At 41.3% G+C, this 26,713-nt stretch overlaps 2 protein-coding genes across 3 annotated transcripts in view; both read left to right on the forward strand.

Annotated features, from left to right (window-relative positions):
- The window catches only part of NPSR1 (neuropeptide S receptor 1), a 267,077-nt gene that overhangs the window by 215,673 nt on the left and 24,691 nt on the right, over positions 1 to 26,713 (forward strand). For both annotated transcript variants that reach the window (XM_004606883.2, XM_012932358.2), the window contains one exon: positions 14,141 to 14,217. In XM_004606883.2, the coding sequence (XP_004606940.2) occupies positions 14,141 to 14,217 (77 nt within the window). The remainder of the gene's footprint in view (positions 1 to 14,140; positions 14,218 to 26,713) is intronic.
- LOC105942933 (alpha-soluble NSF attachment protein-like) lies at positions 14,469 to 26,534 on the forward strand. Its single transcript, XM_055123905.1, has 2 exons — positions 14,469 to 14,510; positions 25,606 to 26,534. Exons 1-2 carry the CDS (start codon positions 14,469 to 14,471, stop codon positions 26,104 to 26,106), a joined length of 543 nt encoding a protein of 180 aa, XP_054979880.1. The 3' UTR covers positions 26,107 to 26,534.

Below are 26,713 nucleotides of genomic sequence, written 5' to 3' on the forward strand. Positions count from 1 at the left end.
TAGCTGTGGCTAGACCAGGACAGTTCAGAGTCACCTCTCTGACCTTAGCGGCTCTGTCATTATTTCCATTCTGCAGCCAGGCGCTGAGTGAAGACAATGGGGCCTGGCACATCTTCCACCTCTGTCATGTCTCCTCTTCCTAGAACAAAGACCAGGCTCAGAGGGGATTTTGTGATGAATTTGTTTCCCAACTAGTTTCTGGATGAGATGCTACTCTCCCCATCTCTGAGAGCTTAGTTTCTATTTTATTTTGTACCTTTCTTCCTTAACCAGACTTTGCCTCTTAATACTTGATTTGGTAGCTTGCGACTCTTTTCAATAAGGATAAACATTTAATTTTGTCATTTTGACCCCTTCAGATAAAGGTAAACTTTATTTATTGTTTTGTTTTGTTGGTTCTGAGGGCCACGTCTTGCAGTGTTCAGAGACTACTTCCAGCATGGTGAATTCTGGAGAATCCTGGGTGATGGGGAAGGAAACCAAGAATCTGGTGTGCAAAACCTGCACTCAGTCCTTTGAGCTATTTCATGAATCCCAATAAAGATAAACTGTTGATTTCACTTAAGTAAACAGTTTTTAATTCTAATAAGGTATTCCCTCAATTAATTAACCATGCCACATTCTTCATTATTCTTCATGCCTGCTGTATAATACATCAGATATATTTTGCCAAATTGATAGTCTGAGGGAGAATGGAAGTGAGGAGCAGTGGGTGAGCTAGTTAATCCAATTGATCACCACCAAAAAGATATCTACGCAAAGTAGATAATGAACTGGCTGCAGACAGCAGCAGATCAAAGGATGGCCCCAGCAAGATGATGCTCTCTCTGCCCTCTTCACCTACACCCAAACAAATGGCAGGAAAGAGCAAGGGTTTCACCTATGCATACATAGCCATGATCAGGGAAAGTCAAGATGACAGGGAGTTTCTGGGGTACGGTCTCACAAAAGCCCAGTGACAGATAAAGAGTAGTAAAAATCCAGCAAGGGGATATAGGTGAGAGTATTCCAGCTGCAGATCTCAGACTAAGAAAGCAGACACCGAGTAGAGAATGGCGTAGGAACAAGACCAGGCCATCAAACACTGGAGATGACCAGTTCGAGAGGGACAAGACTGAAGGCACCATGCACTGGAAGGAATTGAGAGACCAGATGAAAGACCTCACGCCTGAGGAACCCAGGCCCACCTAGTTGAGCTGCATAATAAATTTTAACTTCTGAAGCATCTGAGTTTTGTATGAAAGTCTTTCATACATAGAACCCATAAGCACAGGAATAAATCCACTTTCACACTAACAGACTGTTGCTCGTGACGGATGTGAAGTGGCAGCAGCCTCGAGGAAGGAGTCTGCTGTTTCCCTTTCTACAGACCTCAATCACTCAGGAAGTGACGGGCCAGGTCTAGGATTGATGAAAGTCTGCGCTGAGCCCCTGCACAGCATGGACCTCACATCTGACCCTCTTACCCATGAGGCAGCTGTCAAGCTGCGCCTGAAGCCCACTGGTTCTGCACAATGTGAGAAATGGTCCTGTCCCCTGAGTTCTCAGGGATCCATGGACATGGGCTGGAAAATGGACTTGCTTTATGCAGGAAAGTAAAATGAGTCCTAAGTCTTACCTAGACTTTTGGGTCAAAGAAAAGAATTTCCATCACAGAAAATAATTTCGAGAGGAGATGTGTCATGAAGTAAACAATTTTATTTAGAGATTATGGGGAAGAAAAGAGAAAGATGAGAGTATACACATGTCAAGCAAAGATGTTCCCCACTCCCCGCCCCCAGAATGGGGAGACATGTCCTTGCTTTTGTAAAGTTGGTTTTATACTTTCTCTCTCAAGCTGCTCTGCATGGGACTTCCATCTAGGTAAGAGTCTGTTACGATGGTCCTGTCAAAGAGAAGAGCTTGAAACTTTAGGTGTCCATCATCAAATCCTTATTGTAACCCTTTGCTCCTGCTGGAGCTTCTCCTGTGATGGTGTCTGAGTCTTATCAGACCTCAGTTCCTGTGTCCACAAAGTGGGTCCAACAATAATGCTTTCGCTACTTTATTTCTATTTTTTTATTGAATCACCATGAGATAGAGTTACATAGTGTTTGGGATCGGGTTTCAATCATACAATATTCCAAGAACCATCCCTCCACCAATGTACATTTCCCAATTTCCTACTACCAATATCCCCTGTATCCTTCCTGCCAACCCCCCCTAGCCTGCCACTTTTCTACCTTTCTTCACTTTTCCTCTCTTTCTCTTTCTCTCTCTCCCCCCTCTCTCCCCTCTTTCTTCCCCCTTCTCTCTTCTCCCCATCTCTCTTTCTCCCTCTCTCTTCCTCTCTCTCTTCCCCTACTCCCTCTTTTGGGCATTATGGTTTGCAATACAGATACTGAGAAGCCATCATGCTTGGTCCTTGACCCACTTTCAGCACATGTCTCCCATGCACAGCGATCCCTTCCCCCCATTGTCAAAATGGTCCCTTCTCTATCCCAGCTGCCCTCTCCCCCAGCCCTTGAACAGGCTTCCAATCATGAACCATTCGTCCTGGCCCTTGTTTCTACTGTCCTTGGGTGTTAGCTTCATACTATGTCTTTTTTATATCCCACAAATGAGTGTAGTCATTCTTTGTCTGTCCTTCACCTTCTGACTTATTTCACTCAGCATGATACTCTCCATATCCATTCACTTATAAGTGACTTTCCTGATTTCATTTTTTTCCCTACATCTGTGTAGATTCCATTGTGTAGATGTGCCATAGGTTCTTTAACCAGTCATCTGTTCTCAGGCACTCCGGTTTTTTCCAGATTCTGACTACTGTGAACAGTGCTGCAATGAACATACAAGAGCTGATGGCGTTTCTGCCCTGTGTTTTTGAATCCTGCGGGTATATTCTCAGAACTGGTGTCACAGGGTCATATGGAAGCTCAATTTCTAGTTTTTTGAGGAATGCCCATATTGTTTTCTAAAAAGGCTGGGCCAGTTAGCATTCCTGCCAACAATAAATGAGAGCCCATTTCTCATTGTTGTTTTAATTTGCTTATCTCTGATGATGAGCAATGTAGAACTTTTTTTATGTGCATTTTGGTCATTTGTATTTTTTCTTTGAGGAAATTTCTGTACTTATTTCTTCTCCTTATTTTTTGATGGAGCTCAAGGGATTTTTTTAATATAAAGTTCTACCAGTGTCTTATATATCTTGGGTATTAACCCATAAGATAATGGGTAATTTTTCCCATTAAGCTTATTAGTTTAATGTAGTCCCATTAGTTTATCTTTGTTTCCACTTGCTTGGTCAATGGTGTTTTACCTTTAAAGATGCCTTTCGCTTTGATGTCATGGAAGGTTCTGCCTGTTTTCCTCCATGTACCTTATGGATTTAGGTTTGATATTGAGGTCTTTAATCCATTTTGATCTGACTTCTGTGCCTGGAGTTAGAGGTCTGAGTCCTTTATTTTTTGCATGTACCTGTCAGTTTTTCCAGCACCAATTGTTGGAGAGGCTTTCTTTGCTACACTTCACATTTCTTGCTTTTTTGTTTCTTTAGGGCTATTACAGAATAACTTCTTCAAATCCCATCTTGTCTTATTATATCCCAAGCACTCATAATCAGCCTCCCTCCTACTCCTTCAGATTCCTGCCTGCTTCAAAATCATATAAATGGCATATACATGTAGTACATATATGGTGCATAGACATATAGCTGATATTTGAGCTTGCATTTTTACTATTAAAATTTTTTTCAGCTTATTGTGTTTCCAAATTACATTCATATCCTTTTACCTATTTTTCTCCATTTTAATTTTCTTTCTTCCATCTTTATTTTTTATACAATAAATTTTTCTTGTTTTAGTATATTGAGGATACATCTCAACCTTGGCATTTGCCTTTTCATTTTAAATATGGTTTTATTTTGTCTTTAATAGATAACGAAATTTAGAAATGGGGAGAATGCATACATGATTCACTTGTAGTCCCGTTGATCTGTTGATCTTCGATTTGCTCGAGCAGGTGCCAATAACATCTCCATTCTCCCTGTCAAGAGCTAGTGTAGCCCAATGATACCTGCTCGCTCCAGGAACAGAAAGAGCCTCAAATCGTTCATTCAGAGATTTGATGAAGAAATCTGACCATCTAGTTGGAGGGCGGCCACGAGGTGTTCTGATGTCCCGTGGAATCCAGTCTGCAACAGCTCTAGTCCAACGGTCATCTCTGAATCGCATCACATGACCAGTCCATCTGATTTTTGATGCCTTGGCAAACGAGACAGATTTTTGACCATCAATGGAGGTCAGAACTCTGGATTCCTTCTCTCACTTGAGTGAGACATAATATTCCCAGCATAGCTCTTTCAATTCCTCTTTGGGATACCCTAATAGCCTTCTCATCCTGCTTGCGTAGGGCTCAGGTCTCTGAGGCATATGTTAGTGCAGGAAGAATGGTGAAATCAAAAAATGTGCCCGGAGTCGGAGGTTCTTCATTCTCTTAACCACCTCTTCGACGTTGTTGAATGCATTCCACACTGCTCTCTTCCTCCTGCTCAGTTCTGGCACCAAGTCATTCTTCATGTTGATTAATCGACCCAGGTACACATAGCTGCTGCATTCGGAGATGTTCGTTCCATTGAGAGCAAATGGAGCTTCAGGAACCAGTTCGTTTTTCATGAACATCATCTTGTTGAGATTCAGCTGCAATCCGACCTTTCCAGATTCGAGGTCGAAATCGGCCAGCACTTGTGTTGCTTGGCTAATGTTTGGCGTTATGAGAACAATGTCATCAGTGAAGCGGAGGTGGTGTAATTGCCAACTGTCTATCTTCACTCCCATTCCTTCCCATTCCAGTCATCGCATGATGTTCTCAAGGGTGGCACTGAAGAGTTTCGGTGAAATAGTATCACCTTGCTGCACCCCTCTCTTTACATCAATGATCACTTCCCTGTAGAATGGTGAGATCCTGGTGGTGAATACAGATCGCAGAGGATTTTGATATACTGAGTTTGAACGCCCTGTTTGGCCAGGGCTTTGATGACCGCCTCAGTCTCAACAGAATCGAATTACTTCTTTAAGTCGATGAACATTAGACAGAGCGGCATCTTGAACTCTCGTGAAACTTCAATGAGTTTGGTCACTGCGTGGATATGGTCAATCATGCTGAATCCTCTTCGGAACCCAGCTTGCTCACATGGTTGTCCTTCGTCTAGTGTTCTGCCTATTCTATTCAGGATGACATGAGTGAACAACTTGTAGATGACAGACAGGAGGCAGATTGGGTGATAGTTTTCGATGTCGTGGTTGTCTCCCTTCTTGTACAACAGAACGGTCCTACTGGTTTTCCACTGAGACAGAACCTTGCATTCAGACAGGTAGCATTTGAAGAGTCGGGCCAGTGTATTGATGAGTACTGGCGGCAGATTCTTCAGGTGTTCGGATCTGACCTTGTCCGGACCAGGTGCTGTTCATGTCTTTACCAGCGAAATGGCATGTCGCATTTCAGAAGGGAGAACGTTGGGAACGACATATCCATCCTGTGGAATTTGGTATGTGGGCAGGTGAACATGGCGGTCAAAGAGATCCGAGTAGAAGTCATGAATAATTTTTTCCATTGCCTTTCTGGAGGATGTGATAGATCCATCGGGATGTCGGAGGGCAGTCATCTTGGTCTTGTAGTTGGTGAAGAACAGGCGAGTGTTGCGAATACTTTCCCCAGCTTCTGATGTACTGGCCAACACTGCTGCTCTTCTCTCTTTGAGGTCTTCCTTTATCGCATCTCTGCACAGCTTTGTGAGCTCGGACATTAGCTTTTGGTTGCCTGAGGCTCACGCCAAACCATGTTGACGAATGAGTTCGAGAGTTTCCAAAGACAGGCATCTGTTTGTGGCTTTCTCACTCTCGGCATTCTTCGCACAGACATGGAGGTGCCGAACCAGTCGATCGTATTCCTCATCGATGTTGTCAAGGACGGCATCTTCCCACGTTGCTGCAATAGTGCCAAAGAGCTCCCAGTTGGTGGTCATTCTGGGAGTTGTCTTAGACTTAAATTTTGCAGACTTTTCTCCCTGCTCTGTGAAGTAGAATTTTGCACAAAGGAGATGGTGGTCCGATCCTGTTTGGAATTTTGGGACAATAGTGACATCGGTCAGGCAAAACCTTCAATTGAATATGATGTGGTCAGTTTCATTGTGGAACTGTCCACTGGGAGACTCCCATGTCCAGTGTTTAGAATTGGCCTTCTGGAACTGTGAGTTACCATGGATGGTCTTGGTCGACATGATGAATTCAGACAGTCTCTCACTCTGATCATTCCATTCTAGGCCATGTGTCCCAATGTGGAGTTCTTTGGGCGACCTTCTCAGACCTATCTTGGCATTAAAATCACCAACAATGATCTTGTAGAAGGTGTGGTCTTCTTTATAGAACTTCTCCAGTTCCATATAGAACCTCTCAATGAGACCTGAAAACAAGATCCTCAGTCTGCCTCCTCCAATCCCCAGCATCTGAGGGAGGGGTCCAACCCAGACGCCCCACCCTACCCAAGATAAATACCTCACTGGCCAACCCCCACTACATCCACTACCCAGACACTGCCACCCTCCAGGTTGCTCTCCGGACACCATAAAATACTTAATACCTTTTATTCCCATACCATATTTGATAGGGTTCACATTTAGTGTGAACCATGGTAACACCTCTAAGGGTGATTGGAGGCCGCCCTGAAAGCCTCCGTCCCTCTCAGAGAGCCCGGCAAGCTACCGAGAGTATTGAGCCCGCACAGCAGAGCCTAGCAAGCTACCTGTAGCATATTTGATATGCCAGCAACAGTAACAACAATTGGCCTCATTCACCTGTCACCGAAAGAGCCCCCAATATGGCAGCGTTAAGAAAGATGAGCAATGAGAGGCTGAAAAAATCTTGGGGATGAATCTAGACTGCCAAAACGAAGAAAGACTAAGATGATTGTCTGTACTTTCAACGCACAGTCACTGGCATCAGAAGCATCCATTGAGGACCTGATGGTGCAATCGCAGAAGATCAAGTACCTCATCATTGGTCTGACTGAAACGAGGAGACATCAATCACATCATGCCATTTTCGACACTGAACATGCAACAACAGAGGCATTGGTGGCGTTGGTGTCCTTATCAACACGAACTTGGCCATGAGCATCGATTCATTTGAAGGCCTAACAACCCGAATTGGATGATTACTCTTGAATAGATGTGGCTCACTACCTGCAGTTTCTGTCTTCATCGTCTATGCACCAACTTCCAACTATGATGAAGAAGAAATTGAGAGATTCTACATGCATACATGATTAAAATTAAAGAATTAGTAAGTCAAATGACAATTAAAAAAGTTAAAAATATCAAAGCACTTTGCAGAGCAATCCTAATACATGTGAATATTTTAATAAAGTACTGCTTTTTTCTAAGATATAGATATTTGATATGCTAGTAGATTCATGTTCTACTCATACTTCAAATATTTTCTAAACTGTATCCATTTTTCAGTAGTATATCAACATTGTTTTGTCATTCTGTTTGCTGCACCATGCCCACCACCACTATTTATCCAGTTGACCCACTTTTGTCCCTGCACACACACATCACAATTCTATTGATCATTTCTCAGGAATATTGTCCAATATCTTCTTTTGTTTCTGGATACTCTGAAAATGAGTGGAGTCCTCTGGTGTTTTGTCATTTTCTGTCTGAATCATCTTTTCACTTTTCTTCACATTTTTCTCTATGTTTATGAATTTTATATGATTCTTGGAAGTACACTAAAAATATCACTATATGTGTTTTGATTTGTCAATTGTCACAATGCTATTTATTTTTGATGTTAGATATGAATTAGAGATCTAAGTTAAATTTGTTTTCTTAATGCAGGGTTCAAAATATTTCATTTCGGGGCTGGAGTGATAGCACAGCGGGTAAGGCATTTGCCTTGCATGTGGCCGACCCGGGTTTGATTCCCAGCATCCCATATAGTCCCCTGAGAACCGCCAGGTGTAATTCCTGAGTGCATGAGCCAGGAGTAACACCTGAGCATCGCCGGGTGTGACCCCCCTCCAAAAAAAAAAGCAAAATATTTTGTTTGACCTTGCATGACTTTTTTTTTTCTTTTTGGGTCATGCCCAGCGATGCACAGAGGTTACTCCTGGCACTGCACTCAGGAATTATTCCTGGTGGTGCTCAGGGGACCATATGGGATGCTGGGGATCGAACCCAAGTGGGCTGCGTGCAAAGCAACACCCTACCCGCTGTGCTATCACTCTAGCCCCCTTCACTTTTGTTTCTGTTTTTCTGCTATCTTTCTTTAGAAAGGGTCTTTATAGAATAACCTTCTATTTATGTCTTGCAAATATTTCTCCTTTGCCAGTTGTAATATTTTTGTGTCAATATTGATGGACTGAAGAAAGGGAGAGAAAGAACTCAACAACAATATTTGTATTTTATCTGCCATGATTACTATATCATTTTAATAATTATAGCTTTATATACATTTAATATCTGATAAGAGATGATTGCTCAGCTTGTTTACAGATTTCCTGGACCCCTAGGGTAAACTGTGAGGCACTCACTCTCCTTGCAGTCTGCTCCAGTCACAAACAAGCCATTTGTCCTTTCGGAATCTCCCGCGTCTTTTGCCTCTGGGCTCTCTATGCATCATTCCTTATGCCTGCACCGTGCCCAAATTTACTCTGCTTGTTTCTGTCAAACTGGTGTACATTCTTCATCACAAATCTTAAACTCAGTTTGTCCATGTTGCCTTTAAGAGATTATGGTGGTTTAATTGTCCCCTGTTTGAATTTATCTTTTGAATACAGAGAGCATTGACTCAGAATTTCTGGACTCTAAATGCTGTACACAATAGTAGAAGTGTAAATATTGGATTGAATAAAAACTGCAAGCCTGATTGTAAACTCCAACAATTCATCGATTCATCAATTTTTATAGCTTGTCCTCTATAAACAGATATGAAAGGAAAGAAGAGAGAAGTGGAGGAAGAGAGAAAGGAAGTGAGAAGCTATATTGTTTCTACAAACTCATGAAAGCTGTATATGAATAAAAATTCAGTTTCTCTGGCATCAAATAAATCAGGCTCACAGGACTTGAAACCATGGTGACTGACAATAAAGGCAATACACTGTTTTTCTGGGTCAATACAACTGCTGTTTCAAAATTCACTTGACATAACTATTTAACTGTTGCTGGGCGATTTTTAGCCCTAATACAATTGCTTTACTTTTTGTGTGGTGATTTCCTTTCTAATTGATTTTCCTACCTATTTTTATTTCTATTTCTGCAAGATAGAGATAAAAGCATAAAAGATCCATGCTTGACAATGGCAAAAGAGAAAGTGAAAGAGCATGTTTGTCAGGGAGCACTGATTTTGCAACAAATGAAAAAAAATCACTTATTTTGACTTGGAAATAGGTATCATATTGTGAAAATTCCGGTGCTGAATTTCCTACAGTCCTGTGAAGCTTAAGGTCATGGGGAATGAATGGGCCCTAGACATCTAGCATTACTTTCCAAGGCCAAGGTGGAAGAGTCATCACAATCAGTAAAGAAGTATCTTATATATTTTTTCACAAGAGGTAACAAGAGTTAGGATATTGTAAAAGCTGCCGTTATTCGTTTTCTAGACTCTGGAATTATGATGGAATTTCCACTCAAATACATTCCTGGCAACACCACATCTTAGACTGTGAACCATTCAGGAATGGTCACAAATCCAATCATAATAAATGATATCATAGGGGATATTTCCAAAGGGCTTCTGGCAAAATTTTTCTTACTCTTAGAAAACATATCTAGAAGAAAATAGAATTCTCCTCTCCCTCCAGAAAGTATTATCTCTGGACTGGTGCCTAGAACTTTCACAGTCTCACTTGGAAGATATCTACCCCTGAGAGAGAAGAGAAAAAAATGAAAGGAACTCAGGTTTTTCAAATTCAGTCTTGACTCCTTAAAATTGCAATTATGAGAGATAACAATTGTTCTAATTGCTTGGTTCCTTTGAAATTGATTTTTTTCTGTAATTTGCTTCCAGAAACATCCTAATTATATCCATTTGGCCACAGCTGCTGGTCCCAGGCATAAGTGAGTTCACATGAAGTACAAAGGCTGCAGATTCTGAAACCTTTAAGGAACCTAAAAATTAGTGTTAAGTGAGTTTCCTTAAAACCACACATAGGAAAAAGGAAAAAGAGGTCCTCTGGTGTGAAAAACTAGCCCCCGTAGCCCTAATCCCTATGCTTGGTAGAACATATAAAGATATGACCTCTAAGTAGGTCTCCAGAGAACTACTCAACATCATTCTCAGGCCCCAAATATCAAGTGTAGTTGGAGTCTGTTGGCAGAGAGTGAGCCTTAGTCTGTGTCTCCTATATTAAGGTGGATGCCACCAAATACCCAGTCCTCTGTTTAAGTTGCAGGCATATACAGAAGGCACTTTTGAACTTTTGATCTGAATAGAAAGCTCTCCATTGTGTCTTATAGTCATAGAAAACTTTTTTATGTGGCTGCATCTCAAACACAACCCAGATCTAAGACTCATGAGTTGATTTCGAGTAGCTTTTTGAGACAGTCCTACTGGCTTCTCCCACGCTCTAGCCACTTTGAGTTTCCCTTGTGAAGGGGGTGAAGGAAAATGGATCTGTGTTTGGATAATCTTCCATAAAATCCAAAACCAACCCAGACAATTAGAAGAAATGGATATTTCTTTTCTCAATCTGGGTGACCCTTCCTGATCATATTTTGAGAAGACTAAAGAAAAGCTAAACTTACTGAGACAATGGAGACAGACTAAGGGCATGGAATAAGTTGAATACAAGAAATGTTTTTCCTCTGCTCTATTTCTAAGAATGGGCTATTTCTAGCTTTCTAGCTCTATTTGATCTATAAGAAATTACTTTTTTGACAGAGGAGTGTAACTAACATTGTAATGGCATGCAAACCTCAGGAGGAGCTAATGATTACTGGGTCATGGGGGCAAGTTAGAAGATTTCAGCAAAGTGATGCATAGAGGCTTTTTTAAAAAAATGCATTTCAAGAAAAGCACAAAGTGGATGCTGAGATATGGAAGTTGTTGGAGCTTATATTCACTCCAAGTCAACCTTCTATGTGTACAGAGTCAGGATAAGTTTGGGCTTGGCATTATTGATTGTGCCTGTGGACAAGAGAGTAAAACATGGGTTGGAAGATAGTTGGATGGAGGAAAGCAGAGCGATGATGCTGAAGGTAAGGTTTGTAAGATTTGGGAAGCTCTGCTGCAAGACCAGATTGTGAATAAGTGGAAGCTATGGAGGGTTTTCGGGCAGGAATAGTTGTGTGGCCGGAGCAACAGTTCTGCTGTCAGCATGAACATTTGAGGTGAAAACAGAGTGGAGCTACTAAAAGTTTACAGCAACAATCAGGCAAAGGATTATTGGGGTTAACTCACACCAGGAACTCACAAATCTAACTGGAGCAACTCAGAGAGAGTAAGTATAGCTCCTAGGTAACTATGCCACATCTGTGGAATATTCCACACTTCAGTGTTTCTATTGGGGAAAGTAAAAAAAAAAATCACCTCATTCTGGAGGTGAATGATGGTGAGATTACACAACAATTATACAGTCAATGTCACTAAGATACACAGTAAAATGGCCATAATGGCAAATTTTGTTACATATATTTGCCCACAATAAAATAAACCGTGAATACATTTCTTAAAAGAGAAGTTGTAAGGATTTAAACTGATGCTGAGGAAGAATGGAGATAAGATACAGATGTGATTTTAAAGAGAAAAGGCATAGGACTTGTTGATTAATTCAATGGAAGAGAAGAGAGAAGACAAAGATGACTCAGAAGCCTCTCAGATGCATGACTAGTATAATTTGAAAAGTGGTCCACATTGGGCAGTGATGAAAGGGACTCTCTTATTAGTATTGCTGCCTAGTAGGAAAATTTCCTGATCTCTTCTGAGAATGTGTGGTGAGGGCACCTTGGGCCTAAATATCTAACACATAAAACTTTTCTTAATTATTCATGTGCATATGATTAAGGGTAAACATCAATATTTGTACTATTGATAAACTAAGTCCTGAGGTTATGATTATAATATACAACTAATGCTTCATAATACTGTAGCATTTCTTGGGAGTTCCCTGGTTCCAGAAGACATTCAACTTAAGATAAAGCATAAACTAATAATCTTCTAATTTTTTTCTCTAAAATTGGCATAGATATTTTATAATAGTCCCTATGTTGGTACATGAAGAGAGGAGGCTCAAAACAGGACCTGAACTTCCATGAAATACTCAGAGCAGTTTACTGACAAGAATATGGAAAACAGCAAGTAACAGAGGGTTTGAAGCCACGAGTGAAGTTATATTCTAAGATCATCACATGAAATTAGTGCTGTGTCAGCTACTGAAAACTAGGACTCTGAGTTTTCCAAACCTCTTATTTCTGAAGAGGAAAATTTGTGCTGTTTTAAAATAAAACAGTGTTTTGTCTTTAAGTATTCAGACTAATATATTTTAAATGTCATATATATATGACATATAATATATATAAAAGAAGAATTTAAATGTTTATATTTATCCAAGTTACATAGAATACAAAATTTCATGATGCTTTTGAATCATTAACACATTGTCTTCTGCTTGGGCACAGATATTCTCATGCATGTGTGAATATGATGCTACATGAAAAATGAGTAGGGGAGAAAATTACATTTTTGAGTACACTCTAATGTTTTACCTGCTAATCTAAATATTGTCATCTGTGATTCCTAAAACATTCCTAGGAGGTTTGTATTATTGAGTTCATTTCACAGTCTCAGCTGTGCATCGATGTTGTAGTACAGTTGGGTTCTGTAGGTAAATGTCAGAGCAGATGGCTAATGGACAGCAGAAATTTATTTCTCATAGCTATAAAGGGTGAAACTTTGAAATCACGATGTCATCAAGACCGTGGAAGGGCTTTTTTCCGGATACAGCTTTCTTTCTGCATTCCCACATGGAGCAAAGAGCTGGGTAGTCCTTTGGGGACTTTTCCTATCAAGACACTGATCCAGTTTGTGAGGTCTCTACTCTTTGGACCTAACTTTTTCAGTTTTTCTTCATCTTTCTTTCTTTCTCTTTGGTGGGGGGAGGCGGTTGTCTTGGGACCACACCCGGCAATAAGCACTGTGCTTATTTCTGGCTCTGTGCTCAGAGAAATCTATGGTATAACAGGAATCAAACCTGGGGTATTCACATGCAAGGCAAATTCCCTACCTGCTGTACTATTGCTCTCAACCTTAGGACCTAAGTTTTTCCCAAAGGGCCCATCTCCTAAAATTATCACATGGGAATTTTCAACCTGAATCCATCAATGTATGAGTTCTCTATAGGCAGGTACAGATTATTATAAACTTGGTGACAAACATGACCTACATTTATTCTCTCATTTTCTGAGTCAGTAATTTAGACATTAATTACCCAGAGTCTTTGTAAACAGTTCCCGAGATTCCTGAAGGGCCAGGTTCATCAGAAGCTCATGTCAGTAAAGTTCTCCCAAGTTTTTCTGTGTTCTTGAAAGAATTCATATCCTAAGACTGTAGGACCTAGATCAGCTTGCTTATTCAAAACCAGCAATGGAGACATTGCAAGATGGGTGCTAGACAATTAGGTAACAGGGGACATTATATCACTTTCAACCCAGCACATTAATTAGAAGTAAGGTTCCTAGCCCTACCAGAAGAAGGGAGTCACACAAAGGCATGAACACTGGAGTGTAGGACATGGGGTCATGGGCTCATACTTAAGTTTATATAAAGTCAATGTCAAACAACTAGTAAGTGGTAGAACTCATTTCAAATTTAAATCTTCCCAAGCCCAAGCCCTGTGTTTGAATGTTCATCTCAGCAATACCTCTAGTGACCTGAGATATCTTAGAAAAAATGGTCGCCTTTACCAGATCCAAGCTACACTATATGAAGAGCAAAAACAAACAAAAACGTAGCTAAGATCTGATGTGATTCTATCAGCACAGAGACAGCTGTGGTTAAGACCCTCCTTCCACACTGGAAACTCAGGGGTCTGGGACAGGCCCTCTCCAGTCCTCACAGTTGGAACCTACCAGCCATTTTAATATTACCTCTCGTTGTCTCCGCAGTGTCATCTATGCTATTGTGATCCGAACTATTTGGATTAAAAATAAAACTCTTCAGACAGTGATTTCTAACTGCTCAGGTAAGTGTCTTCTCTGCATTGCTTTGGTTCTCAGAGACTTTCCTCTAGTGAACATAATTGGTCTCTTTGGATACTATAAAGGAGAATTGCTATACAAGGAACTGGCCAGCTTATCAAACCCAACAAAGGTTGTATATGACAGGCTTTGTGTTCTCCATTTGGCCATCCTGGGCAATGCAGATAGGGGTGGGGAGTTTGGACCCAGAGACACTGTGCCAAGCAGAAATCCTCAGAGCAGCCTTTGAACTAGCATGCACATTTCTAACAAGTTTGACTATACAGAAGACTCGTGGGTACCAAGCCAGTCCATCAAAGTCGTGCTTCTCCACTGCCCCAACTCACACTGGACTGAGTCTGAGCCTGCAGCTACAGTCCTTTCCCATCCCATTTCAGTGAACTTGAATTAAGAGTACGTCTGACCAGTCCCAGAGCTTCCCAGGCAAATGTTGCTAAATATAGAGAACGTAGTCAACCAAGTAGATTGGACTTCTTATTTTATTATATTTTTGTTATTTTTTAAATTGAATCACCATGAAATAGTTATAAAATTTTCATGCTTGAGTTTCATTCATACAGTGATCCCTCCACCAGTGCACATTCTTCACCACCAATGTTGCTAGTATTGCCCCTTCCCTTCCCACCCCTCCCCCTGCCTCTGTGGCAATTTCCCCCATACTCTCTCTCTACTTTTGGGCATTATGGTTTGCAATATAGATACTGAGAGGCTATCATGTTTGGTCCTTTATCTACTTTCAGCACACATCTGCCATCCCAAATGATTCCTCCAACCATCATTGATTTAGTGATCCTTTCTCTATTCCAGCTACTTCTCCCCTAGCTCATGAGAAAGGCTTCCAACTACAGAGTAATATTACTGGCCCTTGTGTCTATTGTCCTTGGGTGTCAGTCTCATATTACGTTATTTTATATTCCATAAATGAGTGCAGTCATTCTATGTCTGTCCCTCTCTTTCTGACTCATTTCACTTAGCATGATCTGTTCTTCTATTTCTAACTCATTTAATTTAGCAGATACTCTCCATGACCATCCACTTATAAGCAAACTTCATGATTTCATCTTTCCTAATAGCTGCATAGTACTCCATTGTGTACATGTACCATAGTTTCTTTAACCAGTTGTCTGTTCTTGGGCACTCGGGTTGTTTCCAGATTCTGGCTATTGTGAACAGTGCTGCAATGAACATACAGGTGCAAATGTCATTTCTACTGTGGATTTTTGCACTCTGAGCATATGTTCCCAGAAGTGGTACTACATAGTCATATGGAAGCTCAATTTCTAGTTTTTGAAAGACTGTCCATATTGTTTTCCAGAAAAGCTAGACCAGTTGGCATTCCCACCATCCATACCAGCACTGGTTGCTTTTATTCTTTTGAAGGTGTGCCAATCTCTGTGGTGTGAGATGGTATCTCATTGTTGTTTTGATTTGCATCTCCCTGATGATTAGCGATGTGGAGCATTTTTTCATGTGCCTTTTGGCCATTTGTATTTCTTTTTTGAGGAAGCTTCTGTTTATTTTTTCTCCCCATTTTTGATGAGTTGGAGGTTTTTTCTTGTATAATACTACAAGTGTCATGCATATTCTGGATATAAGAGGGGCACTGGGTAAATATTCGTTCATGTTCCATGGGCTCTCTATGTATTTTGATCACTTTTTTTTTTGAGGTTCAGAAGCTTTTTAGTTTAATGTAGTCCCATTTGTTTACATTTCCTTGGTCCTTAAAGATGCTTTTAGCTTCAAGGGCATGCAGAGTTCTGCCTACATTTTCCTCCATGTACTGTATGGATTCATGTCTGATAGTGATTTTTTTTTTTTGCTTTTTGGGTCACACCCAGCGATGCTCAGGGGTCACTCCTGGCTCTGCACTTAGGAAATACCCATGACCGTGCTCAGGGGACCATATGGGATGCTGGGAATTGAACCCGGATTGGTCGCATGCAAGGCAAACGCCCTACCCTCTGTGCTATCACTCCAGCCCAATAGTGAGGTCTTTAATACACTTTGATTTGATTTTTGTGCCTGGAGTTAGACAGAGGTCAGAGTTCATTTTTTGCAGGTAGCTGTCTAGTTTTCCCAGTACCACATGTTGAAGAGGATTTCCTTGTTCCACTTCACATTTCTTGCTCCTTTGTCAAAGATCAAGTAATCATATATTTGAGAGTCTGTGACAGAATATTGAACTCTGTTCCATTGGCCTGAAGATCTATTTCTAGTCCAACACCATGTTGTTTTAATTACTACTGCTTTGTAGTAGAGTTTGAAGTTGGGGAAGATGATGCCAACCATCTTCTTTTTCCCAAGGATTACTTTATCTATTCATGGAGGTTTATTGTTCCATATGAATTTCAGGAGTACCTTGTCTATTTCTTTGAAAAATGTCATGGGTATCCTGATAGGGACCGCATTAAATTTGTATAGTGCTTTGGGCAGTTATTGGCATTTTGATAATGTTAATTCTCCCTATCCATGAGCAGGGGATGTGTCTCCATTTCCTAGTGTCCTCTTTTATTTCTTGAAGTAGTGTTTTGTAATTTTCCTTGTATAGGTCCTTCACCTCTTTGGGTAAGCTGATTCCAAGGTACTTGATTTTCTGAGGTACTGTTGTGAACCGGATTGTTTTTCTAATATTTCTTTCATGTCTTTTGTTATTTGCATATAGGAAATCCATGGGCTTTTGGTGTTCATTTCGTAGCCTGCCACTTTACTATATCAACTATTGTTTCTAGGAGCTTTTCTGTAGTGTCTTTAGGGTTTTCCAAGTATAATATCATATCGTCGGCAAATAGTGATAACTTGATCTCTTCCTTTCCTATCTGTATGCCCTTGATATCTTTTTCTTGTCTAACTGCTATGGCCAGGACTTCCAATACTATATTGAATAGGAGTGGTGTAAGCGGGCAACCTTGCCTTGTGCCTGATCTTAGAGGGAAGGCTTTTAAAGCTTTTCCCCATTGAGAATGATACTTGCCATGGGCTTTTGGTAGATGGCTTTGACTATATTGAGGAAAGTTCCTTCGATGCCCATTTTGCTGAGATTTTTCAGTATAAACAGGTTCAGGATCTTGTCAAATGCTTTCTCTGCATCTTTTGATATGATCATATGGTTTTTATATTTTCTTTTATTGATAAGATGGATTATGTTGATTGACTTGTAAAACCATCCTTGCATCCCCAGGATGAATGAATCTTACTTTATCATGTTGTATGATCTTTTTGATGAGTCGTTGGATTCTATTTGCTAATATTTTGTTGAGGATCTTTGCGTCTGTGTTCATCAGCAATATTGGCCTATTATTCTCTTTCTTTGTTATATCTTTTTCTGCTTTTGGTATCAGGGTGATATTTGCTTTATAGAAACTGTTTGGAAGTATTTTTGATACTTCAATTTCTTGGAAAAGCTTAATGATGATTTGGAGTAAGTCCTCTTTAAAGGTTTGGAAGGAATGCTTGTAAAACTAGTAAATCCTTCTGGGCCAGGACTTTCGTGCTTGGGGAGATTTTTTATTACCGTTTCAATTTTCTTGATGGTGATAGATCTGTTTAGGTATTCCAGGTATTCTTGGTTCAGCCTTGGGAAGCTATAGGAGTCTAGGAATTTATCCATTTCCTCAAGGTTTTCGTGTTTCATGACATAAAGATTCTCAAAGTAATCTCTGAGGATCCTTTGAATTTCTTTAATTTCTGTTGTAATGTCCCCTTTTCACTTTTTTTTTGCTTTTTTTGGGTCACACCCGGTGATGCACTGGGGTTACTCCTGGCTCTGCACTCAGGAATTACTCCTGGCAGTGCTCTGAGGACCATATGGGATGCTGGGATTCGAATCCGGGTCAGCTGCATGCAAGGCAAACACCCTACCCGCTGTGCTATCACTTCAGCCCCCCTCTTTTTATTTCTGGTTTGGTTTACTAGGGTTTTCTCTCTCCCTTTTTTTGTGAGTCTTGCTAGAGGTTTATCAATCTTGTTTATTTTCTCAAAGAAATAGCTCTTGATTTCATTGATCTTTCGGATTGTTTGTTGGGTTTCCATCATCTCATTAATTTCTGCTCTGAATTTTATTATTTCCTTCCTCCTATTTGTATTGGGCTCCTTTTGTTGGTCATTCTCCAAGCTCTTCTTTTTTTTTTTTTTTTTTTTTTTTTGCTTTTTGGGTCACACCCAGCGATGCTCAGGGGTTACTCCTGGCTTTGCACTCAGGAATTACTCCTGGCGGTGCTTGGGGGACCATATGGGATGCCGAGGATCGAACCCGGGTCGGCCGCGTGCAAGGCAAACGCCCTACCCGCTGTGCTATCGCTCCGGCCCTCTCCAAGCTCTTAAGATGTGAGGTTAGGTTACTTATGTGGGCTCACTCCTCCTTCCTGAGGAATGCTTGTAAAACTATAACTTTTTTTACAAGGAATTCTTGTAAAAGCTATAAACTTTCCTCTTAATACAGCTTTTGATGTGTCCCATAAGTTTTGGCAACTCGTGTCCTCATTTTCATTCATTTCCAGGAATCTTTTGATTTCCTTTCTAAGCCACTTGTTGTCCAGTTGTGATGTTAAGTTGAAAGAAATTATACTGGGTTTGGGGCCGGAGCGATAGCACAGCGGGTAGGGCGTTTGCCTTGCACGCGGCCGACCCGGGTTCGATCCCCGGCATCCCATATGGTCCCCCAAGCACCGCCAGGAGTAATTCCTGAGTGCAAAGCCAGGAGTAACCCCTGAGCATTGCTGGGTGTGACCCAAAAAGCAAAAAAAAAAAAAAAAAAAAAAAGAAATTATACTGGGTTAAAGCCTACTCTTGTCCTTTGTAACCTCGCTTTGTTCTGCTTCTGTAACCATGCTTGCGCCCCTGAACTGTATATAACAAAGCACTATGCCTGGGTCCTGTCACATATGTCCTGTCACATACATCCTGTCACTCACATCCTGACATCTGCCTGTCCGTTGGGTTGGAATTCACGTATGTGCCTAACAAAGGAGTTGTTGAAAACAAGGAGCCCAGATAGTGACTCCATTCCCATGGCCCAGCAGATAGTGACCCCAGCCCAGTAGATAATGACTCCGGCCCAGCAGATGGTGACTCCGGCCCGGCAGATAGCGACTCCGGTCTCACGGCCCCTGACGCAGAGCCCAGACACAGAGCCCAGATAGCGACTCCGGTCCCACGGCTCTACAGATAGTAACTCCTGACACAGGGCAAGGAGAATGAAAGAATGTCTTCAGGCACCCAAATTCCAAGATAGTGGCTCCGGATGAGGCTACGTGACAAATGTGACTGGCCCAGTGGACTCAAACCCTATAAAAAGGCTGCCCTAGCTAGCACAACTGCTGCATCTACTAGAGGTGCAGCCCCAGCATGTTGGTTTGAATAAACTTTTGTCTTGCAAGACTGGCCTGTCTCTGCTTCTTGTGGCTCCGGACCCAACAGTGAGCTGTTTAATTTCCAGGTGTTTGATTTTGTTTTCTGTTTGTGTGTGATTTATTTCTAATTTCAGTGCATTGTGGTCTGAGAAGATCATTGATACAATCTCTATCTTCTTAATTTTATGGAGGCATGTTTTGTGGCTCAGCATGTGGTCTAAATTGGAAAATGTTCTATCCACACTTGAGAAGAATGTATATTCAGCTTTTTGAGGATGAAGTGTCCTGTATATAAATACTAAGTCCCTTTCTTCCATTTCTTCCCTCAGATGCAGTATGTTCTTGCTAAGCTTGAGTCTGGTTGATCTATCAGGAGGTGATAAAGTGGTGTTGAAGTCTCCCACTAGTATTGTGTTGCTATTGATGTCTTTCTTCAATGAGTAGTTGTTTTAAGTACTTTGCTGGTCCCTCATGAGGCGCATATATATTTAGTATTGTTAGTTCTTCCTGTTGTACAGATCCCTTTATCGATAAGAAATGACCCTCACTGTCTCTTGTGAACTTCTTGAGTCTAAAATCAATGTGGTCTCATGGTGATTCAATAAAAAAATAAAATTAAAAAAATAAATAAATAAAAATAAATAAATAAAATCAATGTGGTCTGATATTAGGATGGCTACCCCAGCTTTTATATGGGAGTTGTTCGCCTGTAGGATTGCTTTTCAGCCTTTGACTTTGAGCCTGTGTTTGCTCTAACTGTTGAGATGTGATTCTTGCAGGCAGCAGAATGTTGGGTTCAATTTTCTAATCCATCCTGCCACTCTATGTCTTTTAATTGGTGCATTTCACCCATTGACGTTGAGAGAGATTATTGTCATGGGGTTTGTCCCATTTTTTCTGCTGAAATTTGGTGTATTTGAGGGTCCTGTCTTATTTTAAAGTAGCCCATTCAGTTGTAACCATGGTTTTGAGTCTATGAAGTTCCTGAGCTGTTGTTTTTCTGTGAAACTGTGTGTTGTGAATGAGCATCCTTCTGTTATGAACGAGAGTCTAGGCAGGTAAAGTATTTTTGGTGAGGCATTTATTTCATTGAATCCTTTCACTATATCCCACCACTGTTTTGGGGCCTCCTGAATGTGTCGCATGTTTTCTTCAGCTCTGGTAACATTGTAACAATGATGTCTTTGACAGTTTCTTCTTCATCAGGGTTTTTTTCCTCAGTTCCTCTGGAATTCCAATAATTCTTATGTTACTCCTCTTGGCTTCATCACGATCTTCTCTTGCCTTCTGTTCCAAGATCGTGAGTCTCTTTTCCATTTTCTGTCCTTTTCTAGAGAGTCTCTGTACTTCATCTTCAAGCTCATTGATTCTGTCAGCAGTTGTTACTCTGCTACTGAGGCCTTCCACTGAGCTTTTTAATTCGCTTACCAGGTTTTTCAGGTCTGACATTTCCATTTGTAATTTTGTTTGCATTTTCCGCATTTCTACCTTCAAATCCTCTTGTATTTTATTGGCATTACTTTCCATTGTTTCTCTTGGCTGCCTAAGCATCTTCAGTAGCTCCCTTCTGAATTCCTTGTCAGGAAGGTTGTGTAGCACTTCATAGCTCTTGGGATCTTCTGGGCTAGCCTCTTCAACAGGTGAGCTTGGTGGGGATCTGTGTTGCTTTACCATAGTGACTTACATGGCTCAGCCCTCACACTCACTGTTACTATTACATCATAAGCATACTATTACAACATAAGAAGTTATGATACAATATTAATTGAGGTGGGCTTAGTGAGATGTTGGCTAATGCGTTTCTGGTGGTTAAGCTAACCTGGTGAAAGTTCCAGCTAAGAGTGTAACTTAAGGTTCTTGTGGGATATGGAGGGGAGAGTATAACTCGCAGCCACGTTAGCAGCTGCGGCTCCAGGAAGGAGCCCTGACTCGGGCTGATACCTGGATAGGATGGCAGAGGATGCACAGAGCGTTTCCAGTTGTTTTAAGAATTTTGCTGGTCCCTCATTTGGTGCATACACATTTAGGAGTATGAATACTTCCTGATATACAAATACCTTGATCATTAAGAAATGACCTTCACTATTTATTGTGACCTTCTTTAGTCTGAAATCAATGTAATCTGATACCAATATGGCCACCCCAGCCTTCTGAGGGAGTTGTTTGTCTATAGAATTGTTTTCCAGCCTTTGACTTTAAATCTGTGTTTCCTCTGACTATTCGAATGTGTTTCTTGCAGGCAGAAAAACATTAGGTTCAATTTTCTGATCCATCTTGCTACTCTGTCTTTTAATTGGTGCATTTAGCCCATGATATTGAGAGAGATTATTGTTATGGGGTTTTGTCCCACCTTTCCTTTCTGCTAAAGTTTGTTGTATTTGAGGGGCTTATCTTCGTAAAGTAGCCCTTTGAGTTTTTCCTGCAGTCATGATTTAGAGTCTATAAAGTCCCTGAGTTGTTGCCTGTGTGCTTCTCCAGTCACAATGGCATGTTCATGTGAAGATTTCATGTGATGTATTTGAGGGACTTGTCTTGTCCTAAAATAGCCAGTTTAAATGTTCTTGTAATAACGGTTTTGAGTCTATCAAGTTCCTGAGTTTTGGTTTGTCTGTGTAAATGTGTGTTGTTCCTTCTGATATGAATGATAGTCTAGCTGAGTTGAATACTTTTTGGTGAGTGATTTACTTCATTGAGGTTTTTCACTATATCCCACCACTGGCTTTGGACATTGACGGTTTCATTAGATAAGTCAGCTGTAAATCTTAAGGATGCTCCTTTATAGGCGATTTTTTTCTTTGATCTTGCTGCTCTCAGAATTTTGTCTCTGTCTATGATTTTCATCATTCTGATCAGGATGTCTTGGAGTATTTTTATTTGGATTTCTTCTAGCTTCAGGCCTATCCTTCAGGCCTCTTGAATCTGGTCACAAGTTCTTTTCAGCTCTGGGAACATCTTAGCAATGATGTCTTTGACAGTTTCTTCTTTGTCAGGGTTTTCATCCTGTCCCTCTGGGACTCCAATAATTCTTATGTTATTCCACTTGAATTCATCCTGATTTTTTATTGACATCTGTTGGTTCACTTTGAGGCTCTTTTCTATTTTCTGCTGTTGTCTGGAGATTCTCTGCACCTCATCTTGGAGCTCACTGATTCTGTCTTCAGCAGCTGTCACTCTGCTGCTGAGGCCTTCCACTGAGTTTTTCAATTCACCTACTAGATTTTTCAGATCAGTCATTTCTGTTTGTAATTTTGTTTTCATTTTCCACATTTCTGCTCTCAAATCCTCTTGTATTTTATTGGCATGTTCCATTGTTTCTTTTAGCTCCCTATGCATCCTCAGTAGCTCTCTTCTAAATTCCTTGTCAGAGACGTTGTCTAGTGCATCATTACTGATTGGGTCTGCTGGGCTAGTTTCTTCACTAACTAAGCTTGCTGGGCTTCTGCGTTGCTTTATCATTGTAACCTGTGTGATTTAGACCTTCACACTCATTGTCACTGTTGTGTTTTTGATGTAATATTAATTGAGGTGGGGCTAATTAGTTATTGGTCTAATGTGTTTTCAGTGATCAGGCTGCCCAAGTGAAAGTTCCACCTAAGAGAATAATTTATTGTTCTTATGGGATAGGGAGGGGGAGATTAACTCACAGCCATGTTAGCAGCTGTAACTCTGGATACCACCCACCACAGGCCTCCTCTGAATAGGAGATTAAGTTGGCTGTCAGTGGAGTGGCCCGACTAGATTCCCATACCTTGGAGATATTGAACTCCTTATTTTTAAGAAAAATGAAAGCACCATGATTTATAATACTGGTAGTGATAGGATTTCATGCATACAACATTTTAATACCACACCACCAGTAGGGTTCCCTCCTCTATATCCTCCATACCACCACTGTGAAGGTCAATTTGGTAGACAAGCTCTTAGACCCTGTTGCTTTGGCCATGTGTTGTTCTTTTACTATGTTTTTTATATCCCCCATACATGAAAGGGCATTCTTCACCTGTCCTTCTGATTCACTTCACTCAGCAAAATACCGAGAAGTTCAATCCACATAACATCAAGTTGCATGCTTTCATTTCTTTATATAGTAGAGTAGTATTACACACTTTTTATCCAGTCATAATTACTTGGGCACTTGTGTTTTTTCCAGATCTTGACTAACTGTAAAAGTGCTATAATGAACAAAGGAGCATGCATGTCTTATCAAAATAGTGTTTGGGGACCCTTGGAGTAGAATCCAATTGGAATTGCTCAAATATATAAAAACTCAATTCTATTTTTTGGAGAAGGACCATATATTTTTCTGATGAGGCTGATCCAGTCTATACTCTCACCAGCAGAGGATGAGGCCCCCTGTCTCCACATCCATGCCAATACTAGCCATTCTCATTCTTTGTGATGTGATGTGTGACTGTCTCACTCATGTGACATGAAAAGTCATTGTTTTGATTTGTATTTCCCTAATGATTAATGACACAGAGCATTTCTTTTCATATAACTATTGATTATCTATATGGTTTTTCATTTATTATAATGTGACCAGTTCTCTAGAAGAAAACTCTATAAATATTCCTCCAGGTGCAGTCACACAAAACAATTTAAGTTGCATTCCTCCTTCTATTTCTACCCAAATAGATATTCAGAAAGCCCAATCTTCCACACACAACAAAACATATTATCACACCCAGTTTCATACTTGAACACTCAAAATACATATACATGCTCACAGTTAGGCACTCACAAAAGAAAGCAAGATTTAATGCAGAACCCTGGAGTCAGAAGACCTGGTTTCTGTTCCAGATGTGCCATTAGAATCTGGGTTGGCACAGCTCACCTAAGAACTATGCCTGCTTGCAAAGTCATTTCACTTTTGAGCTCTAATATGTAAGGATAGATGAGATTCTAAGTCCTCTATTTTTCAGCTTTGGAGTTTAATACCATTTTGGGTATGGCCACACCTAGCAATGCTCAGGGATTACTCCTGACTCTGCATTCAGAAATTACTCCTGACAGTGCATGGCATACTGTAGGATAACATTGGTTTGTCCTTTCTCCTCTACCCTCTCTCCCTTGTCACAAGGAGTTTAGGTTTACTGGGTTACCCCCATCACAGTGCTCCCAAGGCATTTCCTTTCCTCTGTGTTTATCTTTAACCTCCCCTCTGTGCTCTGCTTCCCCTAACAGTTAATCACTATATCCCCCAAATCAGACCCTGTGACTTATAAGGTCAGATCTTTCTAAGGACTCTGGATTTTTTATGTGTAACGGAAATATTGTTTTTCTCTTTCCCTTCCTTTCGATAGTTTACTCTAGAGTAATGTCCCTTATGTATAGACACAGGAAGACAGATAATGCTATGCATTTGTAACTTTGGAGTTAGTTGACTCAATAATGTTTACTCCTGGGCATCTGTCATATCTATTTGACTTAAGCCTCAGTTGCCCTTAGTTAATAGCATCCCAAAAAGAGGGCCCAACGGAGGGACTGATGGAGCTAGGACAAGCTGTAAGCTACCTTAGCATTGAAACGGGACAGACCAAGTGCTATAAAACTTTTAAGTTAAGAACACAGTGGACAAATTCTGTCATGAACCAAAGAGAAGTGACTATACAAGGACCCTGCTAGGGTTAGGAAGAACTAATCTGGCCTGAGAATTGTAGTCTAGGATCTATAGTGAGATGTTCCCAGGAGAGTCACCCTTTAAGCTTAATATATCTCTTACTGTGTCCATACAAAATGATTATTAAGAAGTAAATTTAAGTAAATTTAAGGCAAGCTCCCAGAAGTGTGCGGCCGTGATATCTTGTAGCCTACTTCTCCCTCTGGGAGAAACTGGCAATCTTGTGAGAGTTTCCTGCCCCCATGGGACAGCCTTGCAAGCTTCCCATGGTGTATTCATATGCTAAATCCAGTAACAAGCTGGATCTCATTCCCCTGACACTGAAAGAGCCCCCAGTGTGACATCTTTGGGAGGGCCAAGTCGAGAGATACTTCTAAGATCTCAGGGAAAGGACAAAATGAGAGGTTACTGAGCCCGAGCTGGTGGACATCGAGAAGGCCATAGCCCACTATGAACACTCAGCAGATTACTACAAAGGCAAGGAGTCCAACAGCTCAGCCAACAAGTGTCTACTGAACGTGGCAGGGTATGCAGCCCAGCTGGAGCAGTACCAGAAGGCCATCGACATCTACGAGCAGGTGGGGACCAACGCCATGAATAGCCCCCTGCTCAAGTATAGCGCCAAGGACTACTTATTCAAGGCTGCCCTCTGCCACTTCTGCAGTGACATGCTCAACGCCAAGCTGGCAGTGCAGAAGTATGAGGAGCTGTTCCCTGCCTTCTCTGACTCCCGGGAGTGCAAGCTGACCAAGAAGCTGTTGGAAGCCCACGAGGAGCAAAACGTGGATAGTTACACTGAGGCAGTGAAGGAGTATGATTCCATCACACAACTGGACCAGTGGCTTACCACCATGCTGCTGCGCATCAAGAAGACCATCCAGGGTGACGATGAGGACCTGCGCTAGCCACCTCTGCCTACGGACCAGACATGCGCCTCCCTTCCTGCTGTGCCTTCTGCCCCATCAACTTATTTAAGCCCCCAGAGGTGCCCTTGTCCACCGGAAAGCCAGAATCCATGGCACAGACCTGTTTGCTGGGGGCACTGCCAGGTGCTGGAGTCCACAGCTGGCCCCACGCCTGGACCGCTGAGGCACTGCTTGACCTTCCCTGGCCCTAGCTCGGCCTAGCACATGTAGCTGAGACCTGCCCTCACAGCAGGGGGTGGACTCCTGCTCCCTGAGGCCGCATCTTTTCCGGGAAACCTCAGGCCGCAAGGCCCAGGCTTGTCCCTACCCCTGCCCCTCCATCTGCTTTCCCTGTGCTTCAGGGTTTGAGGTGGGAGCTGCAGCTGGCCCAGGAAAGGAAATAAACATCACCACTTCAAAAAAAAAAATTCCTGATTCCTGATCATGATCTGAAATTTAAGGTGACTATTTAAATGGCTATGGACTAAGAAAAGGAGAAATGCACCCTTAGATGGTATTTTGTCCTTAAGGACAAAGATCCACTTAAGCTAAGCAGATCTCCTAGCAGGGTGAGATCTTTGTCTTTGAAGAGCTTCCCTGGAAGGAA

Source organism: Sorex araneus, chromosome 1 (genome assembly GCF_027595985.1).
Source record: "Sorex araneus isolate mSorAra2 chromosome 1, mSorAra2.pri, whole genome shotgun sequence".
Lineage (NCBI taxonomy): Eukaryota > Metazoa > Chordata > Mammalia > Eulipotyphla > Soricidae > Sorex > Sorex araneus.